Below are 24,857 nucleotides of genomic sequence, written 5' to 3'. Positions count from 1 at the left end.
TAATTCCAGGATTTGACAACAATGGAAAGCAGTAGAGGACATTGTGGGTCAGCAAACCAGGACTAGATTTATTAATGAGTCTGCTATTTGGTTGAAAAGTTAGGGATCCTTTTCTGGATCAGGGCACACTGTAGTGAGGATTGCTGGCAGCATGCGGTACACATGGATCCCGGCAAGGTGAGTAATTGTAACACTTCTGCTTCATGCCGTGCATGTGTGTCGTGCGTCCCCCCCCCCCCCCCGCCCTGCCGCACTCTCTGGCTACCTAAACGAGGGGCACTCTGGCTGCTTAAACAAGGAGCACTCTGGCTACCTAAACAGGGGGGCATTCTGGCTACCTAAACAGGGAAGCACTCTGGATATGTAGTGGGGGCTCTCTAGCTACCTAAACAGGGATCTCTAAGGCTCCCTACAGGGGAGCTCACTGGCTACTTATATGAGGGTTCTCTGACTACCTAAACTGAGCTCTTTCAGGCTCCCCACTGGGGGGGGGGGGGATGCTATCTTGCTACCTACAGTTATAAAACAATAATAATACATACACAGGGCTCTTGTGGCTACCTATACTGGGTACTGGGGGAAGGGGGAGGCTGACTACCTAATATTGGGGGCCCTTATGGCTAGTTATGGCGGGAGGCTGTACCTTGCAAATTAATACTGAGGGCCACCTCTGGCAAGCTATATCGGGGGCTACATAATACTAAGGGGCACCTGTGCTACATCGCAATGGGGGGGGGGGGGGGGCACAATTTATACACCCTTGCCCTGAGGCTGGGAGCTCTATAACCTGGAAACTTCCCTGGCTGGAAGGTTAGTTAGACTGAACCCGTGTCCAGATAGTGTGATGTGGAGGAACCTGTGGAAGCAGTCTGCAGGTTGTCATCTAATGACTTTTATGTGTCTGTCTTTAATATCATTTTTCTTTGCTCTGAAAATCATTTTTTATCTTACACAATTACTTTATAACCTCCCTTGTGAGGTCATGTTGCATTGTTAATATTCTTGAGTAGCCTCTTCAATCAAAAAACAAAAACAAAATCCTTTGTCTTATGTGTATGTAGAGATACTAAGGCATAAACTGTGCCCGCCCTTTCCTGTAAAAGTAAACCACTGCCATTGGCCAACTAGCAACCTCTGTATTCGCTGGTGACAGGAGTGGGTATAAGTCTTCAATAAACCTAGAACAGCTTTTCCTGTGAGTAAAATAAAACTGCAGCCCAAGGCCTCATGTTTGAGCAGCTTTTGTGCTTGTTGCCCATAGCAACTAGTCATCTGGGACTCATTTTAGTAAACTGTCAGATTACATATTTACAATCATACCTGAAGTTGAGCTTTCTTATATCACTAGCTTGTAGTGTGTGCCACGCTGGGTGGCGCAGGAGCTAGTGTTGTCCGGATCATGAACGATTCGGATCTTTGATCCGAATCTCTTTTGTGAGTCGAATCATCTGGATCATCAAAATGAACAGATTCGGATCAAAAGGGGTGGAGCCAGGAGCAGCACGCCCCCCTCTCTCAGCGGGCAGCAGGGTCCTGGAAGCAGAGCGGAGATGGATCGCTCAGTTGGAGGGGAGCCAGCCAGCCTTGCAGGGACAGGTAGTTGGGAGAGGGGACATGGGTGCCACTGCCAGATATGTGTGGAGCACACTACTGGCTACAATGTGCTGCTGATTATAGGCTGGCTGTTGTAGTTGTGAACCAATGGGAAACTTTTGGCTGAGAAGCACAGCTCAGTAACTCTGCAGACGGCTTGGAACACAGGCACTGTGATTGCTGTGCAATATGATTCTCAGGCACTGCTCTAAACAGCTGCACTTATCTTCTCCCTAAATTTATGATGTGTTCGAGGTGAGAAAAGGGGAATGCTTTTTTTCATTGTAAGACGTTTGCATTCAGAGTATACAGATGAACATATAGGTGAAATATATGTAAAGCATATGATTGCAATTGGGTATTGTGTGCAAAAAAACATTTCTGCTTTCTGCTCACCCCTCTTCGTTCACCTCCTCCCTTCTGTTCACTCCCTGCCCGTCTCTGTCCACCATACCCCCTTCTCTATCTGTCCACCCCCCTCCCCTTCTCTGTCTGTCCACCCCCCTCCCCTTCTTTGTCTGTCCACTGCAGGGAAAGTCCTGTCCTGCTAGTCATTTCAACCCCCCCAATGCTTCCCTAGTAAAATGATCCGAGATTCGGATCAAAGATCCCGATCTTTTCAATGATCCGATTCGAATCATCCGAATCATTGAAAAGATCCGAACTTCACATCTCTTGCAGGAGCGTATGTGACATCTCTATATGTCGCATGTGCCATCATGCAATCAAATCAGCACCGCAACCAATCACAGCAGGGCGTTGCAGGAAGGGGTGTGTTGGGGGCGGACAGATAGCAGACAGCTTGGAAGTGATATAAATAAAGAACACATTCAAGGCAAAGTTCCTACCTGTAGCCTCGGCATCCTGACATCCTCGCTCACTGCAGCGCTCTCGGAGCAGCATCACCTCCCTCTCCAGAGCCTCAATCCTGCTGAGGAGATGCTGCACTGCCAGCGGAGCCGTGTAGCACTGACACAACCTCTGTGGGACCCGGATACTGTGTGTGAAGGTGATCTGGCTCCCCGCATCTGCCGTCTGATCTGTTTGCTGAGACACCCAGCTTGCTTCCTCTGGAGACTCTTGTTCCAGCGCACAGGGATATCCCATGGGAACATTAAAGTTATAGATGTGGTTGAAAACCAAAGGTGGATGCCTGGTAATAGATGCAGGATCTGTGTGGTTCCCTTCCTCTCTGGCAGGAATGTGCATCCCCAGACTCTGGCTACTTGTCATTTCAGCATTGCACCTGGAGTTTCTGAACATACAGAGCAGCACAATGAGCTGCACACCCACTTGCAAAGGTCCCAGTGCGCTGCTCGCTCCTTCGCTCCCCATCCTTTCCTCACAGTGGAGGCACCAGAGCAACAGCTCGAGTCCAGCTGTCTGTGGAGATAAAGAGTAATTGTACATTATCATTACATAAGTATGTATATTACTAGCATTACCATTATAGGTAGTATTATCAGAAAAGGATTATTCACTAGGCAACCTAGGCAGGTGCCTGGGGCCCAGTGAGTGTCAAAGGGCCCAGACCTTCTCTGATCTCATCTAACCAATAAGACTATCAGGGGAGCCAAGCCTACTACCTCGCCTCGGGCCCCATTTCATCTTAATCTTTCTCTGAGTAGTACAGAGTAAAGGGGCCCACGCATTACTCGATTTTCCTGTACGATTGATTTGATCCTTTATGGGATTGGGGAGAATAGATTATGTTCCATTCCACTCGATTGATGGAAATTGACCGATATCTGGTCGAATCAACCAGTTTAACCAACCAGGGTGGAAAATGTTGGTTGATCATGAAGGGATTGGCTACTGCTCCCATCATTGCGGTCAACACAGAATGGATGTTTGATTCCAGAGCATGGAGGCCTAACATCAGTCAGCTCAATAAGTGAAGAAGAATCATACAGGATCTCCCTTGTAGTGTGTGGGCCACTAGTCTATCGACTTTTAATCAACCACACCCTAATTGATCGCCCAATAAAGTTCATCACTTAATCGCTTGATAGAAAATTGAGTAATGTATGGGTACTTTAAAGGAAAACTGAAGTGAGAAGAATATGGAGGCTGCCGTATTTATTTCCTGTTAAACAATACCTGTCCGCCCTGCCGATCGATTTGGCTGCAGAAGTGTCTGAATAACACACCAGAAACAAGCATGCAGCTAATCTTGTCAGATCTGACAATAATGTCAGAAACATCTGATCTGCTGCATGCTTGTTCAGGGTCTATGGCTAAAAGTAGGCAAAGCATCAGCAGGATAGCCAGGCAACTAGTATAGCTTGAAAGGAAGCTTTCATATGCCTCTTGTTTTAGTTGTCATTTAAGATACTCTTAAAAGGGATCATTCAGAAAATACCGATTCATAAATATGTAAGTTATGATTACATGACATGCAATTGTGTAACAAAAGCACATCACACACACCAGGAGAAGAAAGCTGGGAAATAAATGAGCAGAAGGGATTATAAGAAGTGTAACATACTGCACATAATACAGAAAATAGGAAAAGTGAAGGAGTATTTATCCTGTTAGCTCATTAACTTTACAGACAACAGAGAACTGTTCCACATGTTGTGGACTGTTGTGAAACGTGCTGCCATAGACGCCTATTCAATTCCATAAGTATGCTGATGGGAGATAAAGACCAAGTCTTCAGCAACCCTCTGAGGAATTAACTGATCGAGCCTCTAAAACCACTTGTCTTCTAATTAATAACTCAATCCCAAAACCCGTCACCCTTGATCCAAAAATACTCCTCTTAGGTTACATGCCAAAGACAATGCTATATGCGCAACACAAACTTGGGCAATTTATCGCATGTGCAGCAAAAACGCATATTGCAGCTAATTGGCACACATTGCATCTTTCCTATCTTCAAGTAATTGATAACATAAACTCCATAATGACATACGAACGCATCAATGCTATAATCAATGATAGACTGCCTCAGTTCCAGAAGGTTTGGGACCCTTGGACTACCAATAAACTCTGTAAAGGGGCCCAAGTGCAGCTGGGCTTCACTCCGCCCTTCTAACTGTCCTTGTGCAGTACAAACATGATGTTAATTATCACACCACACCCTCATTTGAACAGGGACGGATCTAGACCAAATTGCGCCTGGGGCAAGGTCAGGTTTTGGCGCCTAAACTGCCATTCCCCATCCAGTTTTGGCGCCTTTTTAAGAATTCAACAAACTGCGCCTGGGGCAAGAGACCCGCTCGCCCCCCCCCTAGATCCGTCCCTGCATTTGAAGGTCTACCTAATACGTGCTTATTGACTTACCCATCAAAGGCAAATCCTATGGACTTTTAAATACAATCTTGCACTATAGATCTGACCGTGCTATGTTCTCTCTGTTGTTTTCTCTTTGCTGATATATTTACTTTATTATTATTATTTGTTATTCAAAACTGTATTTTTGAGAATGTAATTGTAATTTTGTACTTTATGGAACTTACGATCTCTGTTGCCCATGTGGGGCCTATACAGATCCAATGTGCTTTGTTATAATGTTCTATTTGCTACTTTGGCACTTTAGCGCCCAATAAAAGTTTTTGAAACTGAAACCACTTGTCTAATGCTTAATACGCACAATGCAATTTCCAGTCAAATTCACAGTCAAAACGGTAATGATGGGAGCACACGATTCAATTTCCTGTCTGATCGACGGGTAATTGGATAAGAAGTTGTAGCGTGTGTACATGTCCAAACTGCTCCCGATCGATAAAGGGAGCAATCGTCCGATGATAACCCAAAATCAATCCCTTTCCAGGCCAGAAGCAGATCAGACATGTCGGAAATAGGTGCCCAATTCCAGCCGATCGGACTGGAAATTACAATGTGTGCTCCTAGCATTATTTCTGACAGGTCCGATCTGACTTCTGATCATTTTTCTGATCAATTTTTTGATCGTTTCTATTCAAAATCAATCAGGAAAACAAAAGGGAATCAGATCAGACCTGTTGGAAATAATTGATTCGACCTTCAATCTGACGGAAAGTTGCATCATGTGTACTAAGCATAATATTGTTAAAGGGGATACGAGATTAAATATTGGGTGACTCCTAATATATATATATATGACACAAGCCCAAAATGTATTTTTTTCTCCAAGTGTTCCATTACCTTATTAGGTAATGTAAAGCTCCCCCATATCTCCAACTGCCTCAGTGTGCAATCACAGAAAAATTGCATGCATTTGTACTTTTGCATTTGCATTTTCCAAGATGCTGGTAGCCTGAATTTGAAGCAGCAACCCACTTTTTTTTTAGAATTGTTTTTCTCTCAACAGTGGGTAAGGTTTAGGTGTCTACTAGTATTGTTGTATTTTCTATAATGCTGTGGGTGGTGCAATTTGTTTAAAGCTGTTTTTTAGTTTGGTTCCATTTGTCCCGCCAAAATATCTCTGCTGTGTTGAAGCATGACAGCAGATCTTTTAAACCCTGTACCTACATATCCCACTCATGCTTCTGCATACTGAGGTCATGAGAATGTTCTTTCATTGCTTTATGGTCCAGTCCTGAGACAATAGGCGCATTGGACTGAGACCATTATGGGCACTCTGACTGTATGAAGCTACACAGACCCAAGCAATGTACTTTGTGTTCCAATACCATTCTATCATGATCACCAATAAACGTTTCAGCAATTTGTGCTCAAGGGCATAACTACAGAGGAGGAGGAGCAGACTCTGCAACGCCAGGGGGGCCCAGAGCTGTAAAGGGTCCCCCAACTACTACTTCACTTCCAGTGAAGTAGCTAAAAAGCTGTGAGCCCTGATGCAAGTTTTACATTGAAGCCCTTCAAGAACTATATACATAACAAATGAGAACACGCACACCAAAACCAATCAAGGACAACCACAGTGCCAGAAATGCAAGAAGGGAATGGGATGTGTTAATGATTATCACTATTCAAAGCATCTACAGAAGTGAATATTATCAGCACAGGACCAATAAATAGCTAATAGTGTGGTTGAGGGAGCGCCCCCCTGGCCCAAGGGCCCCGATGCGGTTGCAACCTCTGCACCCCCTATTGCTACGCCGCTGTTCACTTCCTCCGATAAAAGGTTACATCCTTCAGATCAGGCGTTTTTGTGGCTACACTTGTTATGAGTGTGAAAATGATGTCCATACTTGTTTTATGACCCTTGCATGATGGGCCCATCGGCTGTAGAGGCCACTAGGCAAGGGAAAAGGAGGATACCATCAAAGTTTTTCTGGGGGGGCCCCATGATTTGTAGTTATGCCCCTGCTTAGGCTAAAATTGTTCCTATGTGGAATTGGAGAAAACAGCCTAGCCTTAGCTCCTCTCACCAAGTACATTGGTAAGCTTAAGGCCCCTTTCACACTTCTTGCTTTCCATTTAATCGCACCTCAACGGTTACAAAAAGTGGCATTGTACAAGTGTACAGTGAGACTTATATTACCATGAAAATAAGCCTCACTGCCAGAGTGTTAATCTGTATCACAAGAGTATCTCTTGCATCGCCCTGAAAGAAGCCACAGCGTCACACCGCACTGCGATAGCTCCATAGGGCTATCATTGCTTCTGCGTCCCTATGTGCTGATTTTGTGCGATGTAGCAGTGTAAGGCCTCTTTCACACTCTATGCTCAAAAACTAATGCGTTTGAACTTATCAACATTTCCCTAGCAGTGCCCTGAATCAAAGCTTTCGGTTATAATGCATAAAATGTGAACTGAGCCGTAGGGAAACATGGACATTAAGGTGCCCATGAACGGTACATTTTGCTGCTGACCCTCCCTCCCAATCACTTCCCAACTTAACTGTGCTTCCTTGGGCCCCTACAGAGTCCTTCCTAGTGTAGTATTTCAGTTACCCGCCAGCACAGGTGAGACGCTGCTCTGCCAAAGATTCTGCAGAGGCCCCAGGGAGCAAAAGATAAGATGGGGAGAAGACACCTTGGTGGCCCCTACAGGCTCTGGGGCCCTAGGATAATTGCCCCCCTGTCTCTATGGTAGCTACAGCCCTGGCTATGGGGCCTCATAATCTCTAGCTACACCACTGGAACACCCCATAGATGGATATACTCTGACTCCGTTGTCTTCCCATCACAATCTGGTCACTGTCAAATTTGTTCAGATACCAACTTCCTACAGATCACTCTCAATAAATGACTGGCCACTTGCTGTCTAATGCACCACTCCAACTGCCATGTGCCATTGTAATGCAATAATGATTGTTACTCACTTCATCCAGATAGTGGTTTTAATGCTGTGGCTATTGGCTTATGGATATATATATATATATATATATATATATATATATATATATATATATATATGTATATATATATATATATATATATATATATATATATATATATAAACTGTATATACTTGCATCGCATATAAGCCTATTTTTTCAATACAAAAAATATGCTGAGAAGTTACCCCCTTGGCTTATATGCGGGTCAGTGGTGCAGAACAGATGGTGGGGCAGGTTTTGTTACTGGCAGTGATCGTGCACTAGTTATCCTGCTCTTGCCAGCTGGTTCTTTTTCTTGGTTTCTGAGGGATAAGTGGGTACCTTGATTATACGCGGGTCAGCTTATATGTGAATATATATATATATATATATATATATATATATATATATATATATATATCTGTATATATATATATATATATATATATATATATATATATCTGTATATATATATATATATATATATCTGTGTATATATATATATATATATATATATATATATATATATATATATATATATATATATATATATATATATATATATATATATATATATATATATATTCTTTCAGTGCAAATAATTTTTAATGCTGGACCCAGAATAGAAAAGCACCACACGTAATCAGTTTTTGAAAAGTAAAGAATTTGGTCTATGCATACAATAATGATTTTTCTTTAGTATGAGAAAAGAGCTGACTCTGGCTATATTGCCCTCTGAACTGCCCACACACACCATCTCCTCTGGCACTGGCACAATGCCATGTCACCGGCCAATAGGTTCTGAAGGAATCTGTGGACGGATTTTATACTGCAAGACAGGTGCTAAAGGCAGAGTCAACTGCATTTTTTCTGTTTGGCGTGTTTGTGAAAGGAAGCACAGCTGTGAAAATGAAAATTCAAGTCATGTGAATGAACCAGCCAGGTTTTTTTTGTAACATAAAATAAATCCCAGCGCATGAATACAGTAATATCTCAGGCTTTCTCAATGTGCTTTTCCCTCCACATAAAAGTGGTAGTCAGGTGACTCACTTCCACTCTGGGTGACTGAAGGGAAGTGACAGGTTCTAAATGTTACCTGAAGTGACATGTGGCACCAGGGGCGTTTCTAGGGTCCTTGGAGATCGGGGGCACCTGTGGGCACCAGGCGGGGAGGTATATGCGACGCGCGCAGTGGCAAAAAATGGGCGTGGCCATGAGGTGAGTGGGCGTGGCCATGGGTGGGGCCAAATTTACATGAACTTAGCAGCGGTGTAAGCTACAGATAACGGGCCTGCCCATCGAAATATTGTCCTTTACTTAGATAATTTACAATCAGTATAGGCATAGATCAAGTTGAAAATAAACTGTGAAGATAAACAATTTCATCCATCCTACTCCTGAAAAATGTATTCAATTTTTTAGAGCCTCCCAGTTTTATTTTCTGTTTTAAAAAGCTAAAAAAAGTAAGTTTAATGCTATTGTCTCATATGATAAGGATTCAGCTTTTCCCATAGTCTCGCAGTTAGCAATCATGTGACCCCCAACAAGACAAATTCAGCAATCATGAGGCCCCCAACAAATCATGAGGCCCCCAACAAGACAAATTCAGCAATCATGAGGCCTCCAACAAATCATGAGGCCCCCAACAAGACAAATTCAGCAATCATGAGGCCCCCAACAAGACAAATTCAGCAATCTTGAGGCCCCTAACAAATCATAAGGCTCCCAACAAGACAAATTCAGCAGTCATGAGGCACATAAATAGACAGCATTTCACATAAATAGGCAGAATGCCCCCTTAATATGGTAGCCCCCAAGTTAGGTAGTGAGTGACAGAGACCCCCAGGTTAGCTAGTGAGTGACAGGCGCCTCCAGTTAGGTAGTGAGTGACAGGGACCCCGATAGTGAGTGACAGGGAGCCCCTTTAGGTAGTGAGTGAGTGCCAGGGAGCCCCTTTAGGGAGTGAGTGAGTGCCAGGGAGCCCCTTTAGGGAGTGAGTGAGTGCCAGGGAGCCCCTTTAGGCAGTGAGTGAGTGCCAGGGAGCCCCTTTAGGCAGTGAGTGAGTGCCAGGGAGCCCCTTTAGGCAGTGAGTGAGTGCCAGGGAGCCCCTTTAGGGAGTGAGTGAGTGCCAGGTAGCCCCTTTAGGGAGTGAGTGAGTGCCAGGGAGCCCCTTTAGGGAGTGAGTGAGTGCCAGGGAGCCCCTTTAGGGAGTGAGTGAGTGCCAGGGAGCCCCTTTAGGGAGTGAGTGAGTGCCAGGGAGCCCCTTTAGGGAGTGAGTGAGTGCCAGGGAGCCCCTTTAGGAAGTGAGTGAGTGCCAGGGAGCCCCTTTAGGGAGTGAGTGAGTGCCAGGGAGCCCCTTTAGGGAGTGAGTGAGTGCCAGGGAGCCCCTTTAGGGAGTGAGTGAGTGCCAGGGAGCCCCTTTAGGAAGTGAGTGAGTGCCAGGGAGCCCCTTTAGGAAGTGAGTGAGTGCCAGGGAGCCCCTTTAGGGAGTGAGTGAGTGCCAGGGAGCCCCTTTAGGGAGTGAGTGAGTGCCAGGGAGCCCTTTTAGGAAGTGAGTGAGTCACAGGGAGCCCCTTTGGGGAGTGAGTGAGTCACAGGGAGGCCCCCCTCTAGCCGCCACTCCCCCCCCCTTATCTTGCAGCAGACCTCAGGATCAGCGGCGACCCGACCAGTAAGAGCGGGCGCCGGACGCACCCGCTCGATATGCGGAAGTGATGTCACTTCCGCATATCAGTGCGGGCGCTGGGTCCCAGCGCCCGCACGATTGGTCGCCGGCTCGCCGCCTGATCCTGAGGTCTGAGTGACGCGGCGGCGGCGGCGGCTGGAGAGAGCCGCTGAGATCCGTGGCACCCCAGAACAGATTGGGGGCACGTGCCACGCTAAAATAGGGCTAGCGACGCCCCTGTGTGGCACGATGAGATAAGCATATCTCCTGTATATTTAGTACTAATCCTACTTAGAAATCACCATGCAGCTATTCCAGGATTCTACATTCTCTGATTGGCCCAGTACTTCCGATTCAACTTTGAAGTATTTAGCCAATCAGAGAATGCAAAAAATGAAGAAAGGACACCTCGGAAAATTGGAAATCAGAAAATCAGAAAGCAAAAAAATCAGAATTCGCATTGGCATGAATTGGAATTGGGAATTGGCATTTCCAAAGATGCCAGCCAGGACATGACAAGTTCACATACGTACCATTAATGTTATTGGTATGGCGTGGCTTACCATCCGGTAAGTGGCTTCCTTGAGGGGGTGTGTGCCACATGTGTGACTAACACTGGTTGGCTGGCTTGCAGCTCTGGGTGGTGGGAGCACAGATAAGCTTTTGAAGTACACATTACGCTATGTGCAGTTCTATTTTTCCAGAGGGACTAAGGTGTATCTGAACTAGCAGCTAATGTACCTTGGTGGACTGTGGTTGGCATAAATACAAAAAGCACATATTCCACTACCAGCCATAGGAGTGAGGTGGCATCTGACAGGGGAGGATATTGGGGGGGGGGGGGGGGGGGGGGAGGGGTTCTGCATGTATGTTTTGACACAGTGGTGGAAACACACTATAGCCTTTATGAGAATTTCTTGCAGTGCTAGGCATTGGGAACATTATGCTATGTGGAGTCCCTATTTTAGCAGGGACATTGAGTGACCAAGACCAGACTAGCAGAGTACTGCAGGAACCTGATTGGTTGAATTGAACTGTGGCAAACCTAGATACCTATTGACTGATTGTCCTGTAACCTTTAAGTTCAGAGCACCTGGGGTTTGTATTGTATCCATCTCTGAATATTAAAAAAAAAACGTATTTGCTCACTAATGCAGAAGTTCAGGAATCCCACCTTGCTGGCTCTGTAGAGGTTGTTAGGTACCATATCCTGAGTCTGATGCAGTGCCCCTTCTTCACAACGAAAATAATAATTGTTAGGAATGTTCATTTTATTACAGTATACACCATCATTAACACATAGAGGAAGTTGAGTTAACATGGTAGTAATGTGAAAAGTCTTGGGATTTCACTTCAAAATGAAACTGAACTCTTGCACAGGACAGAAGGAAAAGAGAGACATGCACCCTGTGTGTATTTAGAGAGTTTAGCCTGTTTAATTCCCCCTCATCTCTGTCAGAATCAGAATCATTTATTTCGCCAAGTACAAATGGAGGGTTGTACCCGTAATTGGTTTCGGCTCATACAGTTTCTGGAAGGATAGAGGGATAGTGTCCGAAAGCCAAAGAGCTGAGGCTGCCATATTACGGCGCCATTGTGTCTAATCACAAGTTGTAATGTGATCCCTCAGAGAGCTAATTGGTAAACACAGGACGATGACCCTATGGCTACTTCCATGAAAGCAGGAAGTAGACACACTGCATATCTATTGCAGGATTTGTAACAAATAAATGTTTTTTTCCTTTAAAAGGTTATTATGCTGTTGCTTATCTGTTAGAGCTGAGATGAAGTTCTGAGTTCAGATCCGCTTTAAGACTTGTCTGCTTATTCCTGGTGCTGTTTAGTTATATTACCTTTCACTGCAGTAAAATGTTTTTTGTAATTGGTTTATGAGCCACGTGATTATAACAAACGTATGTCTTATCTGTCAGTTGGAGGCTGAGTTTTATATCACAGCTAAATAATGGGAGACAGAATGATTGTGACGCGGTGATGTGGCTCAGTTATGGACCGGACCATACATGATTATTCCTGAGATTAGGCCCTGGCGCCAGAAATTAGACATGAAACCTTTCAGCCGCGTCTTCACTGAGCCAGATAAGGATTTCAGTACCAGAACTCGTGCTGGAAAGGGAGGTCTGTTGATTGTTTTATTAGTGATGGAGGCAGCGCTATCTGTGCCGCCACTATCGTTCTGCCAATAAAAGCCAATCCCAGGCTGATAAAAGATGGATGTGCAGGATTTGGCATAGGATACTTTAATATACTCCTGTACTATAATGTCAGATGTAATAAACCTGGATCAGGACACCTCCAGCAGTTCTGTGCCTGTTGTGCTATAACTCACTGACTGACAGTAATGAGAGCAACATTCACGATGTGAGACCATATGTCTTCATGTAGCACGTATGCAAAATCCTGAAAGGTACCCCAAAGACGAAATTGGGTCAGCTTTGTAACCCAATGCGTTTTATGCTGGTGTGACACCTACTGGGTCCATTGCATTGTGTGTAACCATTTCCAGAACATACCACTACAGATCCCAAGCATTAGGGTCCGGAGCAAACGGCAATGGACCAATGAACATGCAGAACAGAACCATGCTTTCCTATGGGCCTTTTCACAAAGTGTATTTGTCAGCTACATTACTGTAATGCACAAACCATTTTATAGTAGGACTTGATTTGTCTCGGCAGTACTTGACACCGAAGCAGTTCACTTTGACGCGCGTTGCTGAGCGCCGAAGCTGGGCGCCGTCATAGCAGCAATGCTATGCTTCCAGCGGTTGCCAGACCCCGAATTACATCTCCCTCCCAGTTGCTACAACTCGGAGGGGGAATAGTATTTAACCCCGCCGGGGAGTTTAGCAGCAGCAGGGAGAGCCGTCATTCTTCTCGCCCTGCGCCAAACTGCCCGGTGCCCGGATAAGAGGTACTCCATCAGACACAGCAACAGAGCTTCAGAGAGGAACGGTGTCTCTCTGATGCTGAAACACTACTGTGGGGCTTGTTCTAGGATTGTGTGAGCTAAGCCTTAAGCTTTAAAGTGCACCCAAAGTGACATGTGACATGATGCGATAAAACGTGTGTATGACAGTGCCAAATATATTTATAACTACGCTGTGGGGTTTTTTTTTCTGCCTGAAGGAGTTAACCTATAGTTGTGCAGTTTGCTGAACCCTTGTCAGATTATGGAGCAACACTCACTGATGAGGAATTACAGCCATAAAACTCGTTCCTAGCAGAAAAGAGCTCCTCACAGCAGAGGGGCAGATAAAAAAGGTCAATAGTTCATGTATATTAGCTCTGGGACACTTAATCCACTGCCATTGAACAGAGACAATAAAATATTAGTGTCACATTTGCTGTTTAGATTACGCACTCTGAAAGAGAAATAATAACCCTTTGAACTTGCCTGCACTTTACCCTTCTTTGAAGTTTTATCTCAGTGTTTCTCAGCTGTTTTAGCGTCTATTTACTTATCAGGAAACTGGACTGAATTTGACAAGCTGTTGACAAGCTCTTTTGCATAGATAAGAACTCAAGTCTTAGGCCCGGTTCACACTTGCGGTTTAGTAAAAACCGCACCGGATGTCCGTACCGCACCGTATCCGGACCGGACCTGATCCGTACGGTTCCTATCCGGATCCGGTCCGTTTGCATCCGGTTTCCGTGCGGTGTGAACACGGTTGCGGTCCGGATCCGGTTTCTTAAGGAGATAACATCCTTTTAATTACCTGGGGTCTGGGAGGTCAGCAGAAGGGTCTGGGGTCATTGTTGGAGACAGGTGGACGTGTGGAGACCATCCGTGGATACAGAGACTGCAGTTGGGACCATGGATCCAGGCGTAAACCTGGGAATTTTCTCTGTTGTTACTCGTAAACCTGGGAATTCTCTCTGTTGTTCGCCTCCTTCAGCAGACATGTTGCTGGCAAAAAGAGCTCCAGCATGAAATCGCTGCTGCCCCACTCTTCGCTGGGCCCATGTGGTCCCCATCCAAAATGCATAGGAAGTGGGGTAGAACGTCCGGTTTTTGTAGCCAGTGTGTTGTGCGCTCTCCGGCTCTCATTGCTTTGTATTGGCCGGATGGTGCAGTCCGGCTCCGCTCCGGATACGGCTGCCGGAGGAGCCGGACCAAAAAATAGCGCATGTTGGAACGGACGCCGGAGTCCGGATCCGGCCCGGATCCGGTCCGGCTCCGGTCCGGCAGAACGGACGCATGTGAACGGACGCATAGGCTTTCATTGCCATGCCGTGCGTCCGTTCCGTCCGTTCTGAAAGCGGTCCGGCTCCGGCACGGCGATTCCGGACGGCCACCGCTAATGTGAACCGGGCCTTACTGTACTGGAAAACAGAAAAGGACTTTAGATAATGTATTACTAGGGATAATATTATATATACCTGTGTATATTTTCATCATGTCACATGTCACTTCAGGTTCCCTTTAAAGTCAGTAATGGCACCTACAATATTGCTTAACTGCAGATTATTACCAAAAAATGTGTGCCTAATCAGTAAAGAAGGAGTTAATATACACCCCTCTCCTTTGTGCCGCTCCTCATAGTCGTTCGGTTGAGCAGAGCAAACACCTAGATTTCCGAAATGCCATTTGCCTTCTCTGAGCGCTGCTGCCAGGCTGCTCTTTGCAATCCCCCTGCACTGTGTTGTCACATGCTGGCTCATGTGACAAGTAATGTTCATTGGCACAAGACGTCGGGTTAATTCCAGTGACATTTTTGTTTTCAGCCCGGTTGGATTAAAGTGAGACGGCGGTGGGCAGCCATAAAAACTCCACTTGTGAAAATAACCTTGCCATAATAACCTCTACAATATGCTTTGTGGTGCTAGTACATTGGGCTATATGGTGTGTGTTATAGCATTTCAGTGTCGCACTGTAGACCTCTTATTCGTTACTGTAAAATGTCATTTAACCTACTAAAAAGCTTTGAGAATTTATGTTCCTGTTTATGGATGGCATTCAGCAGCTCACTCTACCTGAACCAGGATTCCCATGACTGAAATAAAAAGGATGGAGCTACAGTTAAAACATAGGAAGCAGCTGGGGGGTGGGGGCCAATCAGTACACCGAACCTAACCGTAATCTACTCTCTCTTGCTAAGAGGCACACCAGTGCTTTAAGGGTTACTTAAAGGAGAACTCTGACATGTTTTTGTTTTGAGTACAGAATAAAGGTGCTCACACATCTAGCGAAGATGGGCAGATTCAACAAGGGAGAAATCTCTCTGATCGAATCTGATCGGAGAGAGATCTGTCTGCTGCCCATACACTGCAAGCAGATTCCTGATAGATTTCAGCATGGAATCTCTTGGGCATAGGATGTATTCCGCTGCATCCGCTGCCTTGCCCCTGCCTCCTAGTGTATAAATGTGCCCCTTTTGTGTGCATTTATACATTACCTGTCCTATGTTGCCCACCGTGCGGCGCCCATCCGTCTTCCGCTTCCCAGACTTCAATTTGTGCTTCACACACTGCCGGCGTTTAAGGCGTGGCACGTCAGCTGACTCATTCCTCTTGAATGAATCAAATATACTGTATTATTAGATAAATTACTTACTTGATTGACGGCTCCAAAGGTAACAGACTTTTCTATTACAATAGCTGGGCAATTGTGTAGGACAAAGTGTTAAACACCTCAGTCATAGGGCTATACTATTCATCACCGTGATGGCCATGCTATATGTGGACAAAAATAGTGGGGTTGTTTGCCTAAACTTTTGAAGAGGTTTTACAAGTAACATTGCACACATACAGTGGGTTGCAAAAGTATTCGGCCCCCTTGAAGTTTTCCACATTTTGTCACATTACTGCCACAAACATGAATCAATTTTATTGGAATTCCACATGAAAGACCAACACAAAGTGGTGTACACGTGACAAGTGGAACGAAAATCATACATGATTCCAAACATTTTTTACAAATAAATAACTGCAAAGTGGTGTGTGCATAATTATTTGGCCCCCTTTGATCTGAGTGCAGTCAGTTGCCTATAGACATTGCCTGATGAGTGCTAATGACTAAATAGAGTGCACCTGTGTGTAATCTAATGTCAGTACAAATACAGCTGCTCTGTGAGGGCCTTAGAGGTTGTCTAAGAGAATATTGGGAGCAACAACACCGTGAAGTCCAAAGAACACACAAGACAGGTCAGGGATCAAGTTATTGAGAAATTTAAAGCAGGCTTAGGCTACAAAAAGATTTCCAAAGCCTTGAACATCCTATGGAGCACTGTTCAAGAAACCATTCAGAAATGGAAGGCGTATGGCACAACTGTAAACCTACCAAGACAAGGCCATCCACCTAAACTCACAGGCCGAACAAGGAGAGCGCTGATCAGAAATGCAGTCAAGAGGCCCATGGTGACTCTGGATGAGCTGCAGAGATCTACAGCTCAGGTGGGAGACTCTGTCCATAAGACAACTATTAGTCATGCACTGTACAAAGTTGGCCTTTATGAAAGAATGGCAAGAAGAAAGGCATTGTTAAAGGACTTACGAGGCGAATATTAGAAAAAAAGTTAGTTACCTTATTGCAATATCAGACCTCAGGGCAGACGATCAGTGCTGCCCCTGTCAGTTTCAGGCACTCTGTTATCTAAATCCAGGATTCATTACAGGCCCCGACCCTCCACAGGGTCGCCTGAACTGATGGGATAAGAATTGCCGCTTTAAACAACAAATGCCTGCGCAGTTCGCATGCCGCTAGTTGCGGCTGTGCAGGTTTCCAGACGGTGCCGGGTGAGGGAGGGAAGTGACCTGGTGTGACGTCCATTCCTGGCTGATCAGAGCCAACTTACTCATATGGACGGAGAGTCACTGAGGAGCCGCTGGTCCCGTTTGCAGTTTGCCACAAGCCATGTGGGGGACACAGCAAACATGTGGAAGAAGGTGCTCTGGTCAGATGAGACCAAAATGGAACTTTTTGGCCAAAATGCAAAACGCTATGTGTGGCGGAAAACTAACACTGCCCATCACTCTGAAAACACCATCCCCACTGTCAAATATGGTGGTGGCAGCATCATGCTCGGGGGTGCATCTCTTCAGCAGGGACAGGGAAGCTGGTCAGAGTTGATGGGAAGATGGATGGAGCCAAATACAGGGCAAACTTGGAAGAAAACCTCTTGGAGACTTGAGACTGGGGCGGAGGTTCACCTTCCAGCAGGACAATGACCCTAAACATAAAGCCAGGGCAACAATGGAATGGTTTAAAACAAAACATATCTATGTGTTAGAATGGTCCAGTCCAAGTCCAGATCTAAATCCAATCGAGAATCTGTGGCAAGATCTGAAAACTGCTGTTCACAAATGCTGTCCATCTAATCTGACTGAGCTGGAGCTGTTTTGCAAAGAAGAATGGGCAAGGATTTCAGTCTATAGATGTGCAAAGCTGGTAGAGACATACCCTAAAAGACTGGCAGCTGTAATTGCAGTAAAAGGTGGTTCTACAAAGTATTGACTCAGGGGGTCGAATAATTACGCACACCCCACTTTGCAGTTATTTATTTGTAAAAAATGTTTGGAATGATGTATGATTTTCGATCCACTTCTCACGTGTACACCACTTTGTATTGGTCTTTCACGTGGAATTCCAATTAAATTGATGCATGTTTGTGGCAGCAATGTGACAAAATGTGGAAAACTTCAAGGGGGCCGAATACTTTTGCAACCCACTGTAGCGCAACTTGTGTTATGCACACAACAGGCGGCATTGGTAGTATAAACCATATGGCATAACACAAGTAATAGAAGTAACATTCACAAGTGGCGCTATAGGGTGTGAGAAGTGGCTGGTAATTTTACCGGTACTTATGCCAGTTATGTCGCACGCATTGCACAATTAACGTTACCTAGGCAACTTGCGTGTTGCTAGGGTAAGGTAATGCATGTTATGTTACTTGCATGTGTACCTCTAAATATAGCACTGTAAAATTATTGCGCAGGGTGATTTCAGTAATGCCATCTTGTTACGGACATTATTTAATGTTTTAAGAGTTTTCTAACATGTTAAATAACATTAGTAACATTAGTAACAAGATGTCATAACTGGCATCTAGAATTGTTATACAAGACCTGCTCCCAGCCATCATATCTTCTCCACTTCCTGGTTAGTTTGTAGGTGTCCAACTGCCAGCCAATCACCATGTGGGGACTGAAGCCAAAAGGTGATTGGTTGGCTGCAGAACACCTGCAAGCCAACCAGGAAGTGGAGGAGACGTGATTGCCGGGAGCATGTAATGTATAATAAAACTTCTGCTTACTCTTACACTGAACCCTAACTCTACCTATGCCAAGACCCTACCTGGTACCTAACCCTGGTGCCTAACCACTCCACCATGCTGCCTAACCTTAGCAAATTACTGCCCCCTGGTGCCTAACCTTAACCAACTCTCCTCACTCTTCCTTGTGCCTAACCCTCTCAGTAAACGTTGGACCTCTTAACCAGTTCACTATTTTTACACTTTCTATGAGATCACTAAGTTCTGATGAATCAACATGCCTTTTGTACATCACATGATAAAAAAAATGATCCAAGAATGCTTACCAGGTTGCATACTGGAAGGCACTGTAGCCTTATAATGTGCCCTGGTTGTTTTACCTAAATATTGCGGGTTACACTAACTGCACAACCTTACTGACACGCATACCAATAACATTGCAGTGTGCTCCCTGTGCATGTCAACTTTACCATTCTTTCCTGAATCCACCCCACATGGGTTTCAAAGCAGTGGAAGAGAGATAGTGAAAGTGTTCAAAGTTCCTTACCAGTTTATACTGCGGTTGTGAAGTGACACATTTACAAAGTATATCATTTTTATTTTGATTAAAAATTTTCTCCACCGGCAAATGTGTTTTCAGATCATGCTGTTTGCAGATTTTCAGAGGGTGTGGACATCTCTTCAGGAGAAAACTACTTATGTTCTCTGTCTTATTCATGGAAATGTAAAATTTATTTAATAAAAGTTACCTTCAACCTTCACTATGATTCAACAAGATGCCAAGTGGAAGCGTACATCAGTAGGTGACAGGAAATTACATTTTTATGATCTTATAAGACAGGTCTGTCTAGAATGAGATTTTTGTGGCTCTGTAGCCAATATGTACTCATCACTAATATCTGAAAATAATGTTCCGGACAACAAAGATAGCAAAGCATGAATGTCCTAGCCGGGTTATTGCTGCAAAGAGACTGTCCTCCAATAGCACATAAAATTAATACACTCAGTGCACAACCAGTGTTTAAATTTAAAAAAAAAAATGTAAAAAATGTAAAAAGGTGGAAGATCCCTCTACCTCTAAGACAGCAGTTCACCTAATAATTGCGTAGATATGTTCCGGCCTCTTGTGATCTGAGCAGCTGAAGGATGGCTCTCCATGCACTAGGTAATGTTGGAGAATGTATTAAATATATTCCCCAACTTATTACCTAATTTTTTCCTCTGGACGTGTAATATGGGGTCCGACTATTGCCAGCACCTGAATTACAGTAATTTTAATGGAATCCAGGCTGCGCCACTATAACTAAATGAACATTACGAACTCAAGGTGGCGCCCAATTCAGGAACTGTGTGGCCAGCCGAGATGACCTGACTTGTAAAAATTGACACACATCACATGGGGTTAACAGACAAGGTATAAATCATAGTGGCTTAGATCTGTAGTCTTCCACCCGTATACAACATATCACGCCTATTCACTATTTGCATAAAGTGCAGTGATAAGTGCAAATTGTAAAACTATTTTTTTGCTGTTAGATGGCACACAAATGCACTAAACATGCATGCTTGGGATCTACATTAAAAACATCCACAAACAAGCAATAATTGTAAAATATCCAGAAATGTATCCAGCCTTTCCTCACAGTTCAAACTTGTATGAACTTAGGAAATATTGTTGACTAAACAAGTATGTACTCATCAGAAAAAAATAATAAAATGTTATAAAGGCTATTATCATATAGATTCTTAGTGGGCAGCAATGTAGAATGCAGGAGAAACAAATATTAATCAGCACCTCGTGGCTAATGACTATCTTGGCTACTACACACCAAGAATACAACAACAACTCAATTTACAGATGCAGGAGACCTTTACTACTAAAACACTGCACACTCTGTGGTAATGAATCTTACCTAATAGATATACACATAATAGACTGTTGTTGCTAAATACACATTCCAACAGAAAATAATGAACATAAATAGTAATTCCAATTCAGCGAAGGTGAGCCAGTACAATGACAAAAATCCCACAATTGAGTTGTACTGATTTAAAAGACAGAAGATATAATAATCGCTTTACAGAATGACTATAATATACTGGTAGGTTCTAATGCCGTATTTTGGTCTCAGGCATCCAGCCTCCCGTTGAGTTCACAGCAATCAGTGGCTGTATTTGGGAAAGTGCAACACACGGCTAACACAACTCTGAACACATTTTCAATGCAAATTTATAAAAACACACAAGTTCTCATTCAAAATTCTACAGCAAAATGCTTTAACAGTGTTTCAGGATTAAAGCTAAAAGAAAAAGAAGTGTAGAGGTGAACTTACAAGTGTTTATTTACATATCATTTTTCCTATACCATAATTGCAGGAAAAAAGGCACCCCCTGTGTTTACTACATGATATGTGCATAGCTTAGTGCTGTTTGCCCCAAGATAACCCCTTATCCTACTAAATAAAAACTAGGACTGCTTGTTGACGTTGAAATTTTTATTAAGGCGCAGCCTTTCTCTTTCTTTAATACATAAATAACTCTGTATAAAATATATAACTTAATTAAACAAACAACTGGAACATTGTTAGGGCAAGAGCTCCGGGGAATTTAAACCTTGGAAACACATTGGCATGCAGCCTGCAATCTGCCGGCCCCTGCCGCATGAACCCCAACGGGACAGCTGCATGCCTCATTCTCACCATTTTGTCTTAGCAGACATCCTTCGTTATCCTTCAAACCAGAGGGGGGAGAAAAGTAATTGCCCCCCCCCCCCATATTAATTGTAACCCATCTCCGGAGCCCTACACCCTGCATGCTGCAATGACATAACCACCACCATGACTAGCCATCACACAAGACTTGTAACCTACAATAGGAAGGGTGAGTGGGAAACACGTCCTGCCGCCTTGCAGTCCCCTTGCGTCTGCCTCCACTTGCCGACGTCACTTCCTTCCTGACATCACTTCCCCCACTACTCCTCCCTCCTCAAACCACGCTATGGGAATGCGTTCCTGGCCACCTCCTAGAACCCCACCCCCTTGCTATTAACCCCTACAGCCAAGCTAGCTCCTATCATGGGGCCCTGTCCTCCATCACGCTGCGCTACCTTCGCTACATGCCGTTCTGTATCACAAGCCACCTCTTACTTTAGTAAGACAGCTCAACATTCATTGACAATAGAAAGCAAGGCACTACTTGTAACTCTGCAATCTTTTCTTTGGGTCTGATCCATTTCGCTTTTTCTCCTAAGTTTTCTCCTAGGAGATAATTTTTCATCTCCGGCTGCCATATTTATTTCCTTTTAAACAATACCAGTTTCCCGGCAGCCCTGCTGATCTATTCGAATGCTGTGGTGTCTAAAAAATACCAGAAACAATAATGCAGCTAATCTTGTCAGATTTGACAATAATGTCAGAAACACCTGATCTGCGGCATGCTTGTTCTGGGTCTATGGCTAAAACTATTAGAGGCAGAGGATCAGCAGGACAGCCAGGCAACTGGTATTGCTTAAAAGGAAATAAATATGGCAGCCTCCATATCCCAATATAATAATCAAAATTGCGGTAGTGTAAGCATTAAATGGTGTGGCATGCACTCCCAAAAACTTGAAAAACAATTATTATTTCAAAATGGTATCAAAATGTATTATTACAAAAAGGAACCAAACTTTATTAATCTAAACATTAAAAAATTAAAAAATACACGGGATGACCACCCTGTCACAACACAACCGCATCCGTCACCACACTTCACCACAGTCACTCGCCGGCATCTAGATCAGGCTATATATACGGCGAATCACAGCATCAGCCAATGCAGTTCATTAATATAAATTAATCATGGATGGATGGGGAAAGCAAGAGATCCAAGCTGCATGCGAAAGGCATGTAAACTGTTCCTCAGGCCAAGTCAGACATAAACACATTGCAGAAGCGTTCAAGCATAGCAATGCAGGCACATAGAAAGCAGTCCCTCCAGCACATGTATAGCCGTATAGCAGTTTAGGGTTAATAACCATCCATTCTGATCAGCAGCATAGTGAAGCAGTCTATGTAGTGGTGTGGCTCTGCAAAGTGCTATGGACATATACTACATGCATAGCTTGTCTCACCAAGTCCTGTGGAGCACCTTCCCCCCTTCAGTGTTGCGCGACCATGCTGGTTCCGTGGATGTTGTACAGCAACAGAGATACTTGTGAAGCAGTAAGGATGCGACCAGCACAGGTGTGTTGCCCAAAGATATCCCGGTTAGTCATCCGAGGTCAGCGTGAGTGGTAGGATAGCAGGTGCAGACCGTTGGCATGGGTCCCAGCGAGACTGGATGCAGAGGTAGGGACGGCGTGGCGTCCCATGCACGAGGCAGGCAGCTACACCGACGTTTCGCAGGCTTCTGGCTTTCACAAGGGGCGTAGCCTCCATATCCCTCTCATTTCAGTTTTCCTTGAGGCAGGGAACATTTGTCTTTCAGTTTTCTGCGTGCATTTTTCTGCATATTTTTTCTGCACACCAAGTGTGTTTCTATGCAGGAAAACGTGCGCGTTTTTTCACAGCAGCTGATGTGCTGAGTCATCATGCAGAAAGTCAGGTTTTTTTTCTGCGTGCGAACAACATATTAAGTGTGAACTAGCCCATTGATTAACATGAGTTCTCAGTTTTTCTGTGCATAAAACAGTCAAATGTGTTCCCTGCCTGAAAGTAATGTTTGCACTCTGCAACTGAAAAAGTACCAAAATTAGGTGAAAAGTGCTGTGGGTATTTTCTTGCTAGCTGGTGGTTTAAAAGACCATATTATTTATAATGTGAAAATATCACCTATGGTACAAGAAAAAGGGAATTGGATTGGACCCTTTATGTCCCTTATAATATGGGAAAGAACTTGCAATAGGGTGCAAACTACTGCATGTTATTAGGGGAGGAATGGCTGCACTTGTGATAGGACGTAATTGGTTGCAGTATATGTATATTGACTTGGAAGTACATAATATAGCTACACTTGTATGGGGCGATAACTGCACATACCACAAGGAAGATATGGCTGAACTGTCAATAAGATAAACAGGCCATGACATGACGGCAGCACTTGTTATATACAGGGCATGTATGAAGAGCATGACTAGGCAAAGTATGTAGGGGATGGGAGAGCTATCTAGTAGCAGTGCAGTAATGGGTTTTGATGGGCAGTCTCCCCATCTGATTGACAGGTTTGGTTTTAATTGTGGAGGCAAAATCAGCAACACACTTCCAGATAAAAGAGCTTATCAGAGATTATATAATCCGGCTCTAGATGATGGTTATGGGAGCCCCAGTGGAATTAAACCACCATCTACTTGGGTGAGGGAGCATTGCACTTTTTGAAGTAGTGGTATTGGTGGGGTGGAGGCAATATAGCTCTGCAGGAAACCCACAGCCGAGGTTTATGCTAAAAGAAGAGAGTGGACAATGAATGGTGAAGGACAGATAAATAATACCACAGAATGGATGTGGACAGATAAGTATTAAGGTAAAATGGGGTCCTAGGCACAAGAGCATCTTTGGCTCCTCTTGCTTGTCTCAACCAAGCCCTTAGGCACCCATGGGGACATAAATACTTGCCTATGTTATCTTGTGGTTGATTCTATCTATACCATACATTTAGTGAACTTTTCTTCCGCTCTCAAGGACAGTTAACCTCAGCTTGCTCCATGATACAATATGTATAGTTTTTGCCATAAGACAGAAATTAAATGCACTCTACCCATCCCTATGGGCCACCTTGAGTGGCTGTAGAACTAGAAGACCTGCTGGAAAAATATAACTTATTAAACATGGCCTTGAGTTTTCTTATATTCCCTCTGCTATCTAAAGCAATGCAGAATGAGAGTGTTTACTTTCAGAATGTCACATTGTTCCCGTTGTCTTGGAATTACATGAGTAAGGCATGCAGCTACCCGGCTACAACTCATGCAGCTGTGTGCCCAGTTAACCGTGCGCTAGAAGAACAGCTGGGCAGCCCGAGATAGTAAGGACTGCTCATTCCCAAACGCAGACACCACCGCGCACATGGCTGCAGCAAGCTGACTGCAAGCTGCCAGTGCAAGCTGGCACAGAGGATAACAGGGGAGCAGAGATCCTCATTACTGCCCGCCCCAGGGAAAGATGCTTGGCTGCTAGGAA

General features: G+C 44.3%; 1 protein-coding gene across 2 annotated transcripts in view; it reads right to left on the bottom strand.

Annotated features, from left to right (window-relative positions):
* The window catches only part of LOC137520979 (tenascin-R-like), a 1,317,931-nt gene that overhangs the window by 947,002 nt on the left and 346,072 nt on the right, over positions 1–24,857 (bottom strand). For both annotated transcript variants that reach the window (XM_068239627.1, XM_068239626.1), the window contains exon 3: positions 2,442–2,976. In XM_068239627.1, coding sequence (XP_068095728.1) covers positions 2,442–2,928 — 487 coding nt within the window. In that variant the 5' untranslated portion in view covers positions 2,929–2,976. The remainder of the gene's footprint in view (positions 1–2,441; positions 2,977–24,857) is intronic.

This window comes from Hyperolius riggenbachi, chromosome 6 (genome assembly GCF_040937935.1).
Source record: "Hyperolius riggenbachi isolate aHypRig1 chromosome 6, aHypRig1.pri, whole genome shotgun sequence".
Lineage (NCBI taxonomy): Eukaryota > Metazoa > Chordata > Amphibia > Anura > Hyperoliidae > Hyperolius > Hyperolius riggenbachi.
The sequence above is the reverse complement of the archived record's forward strand: the minus strand, read 5'-3'. Positions and strand labels throughout refer to the sequence as shown.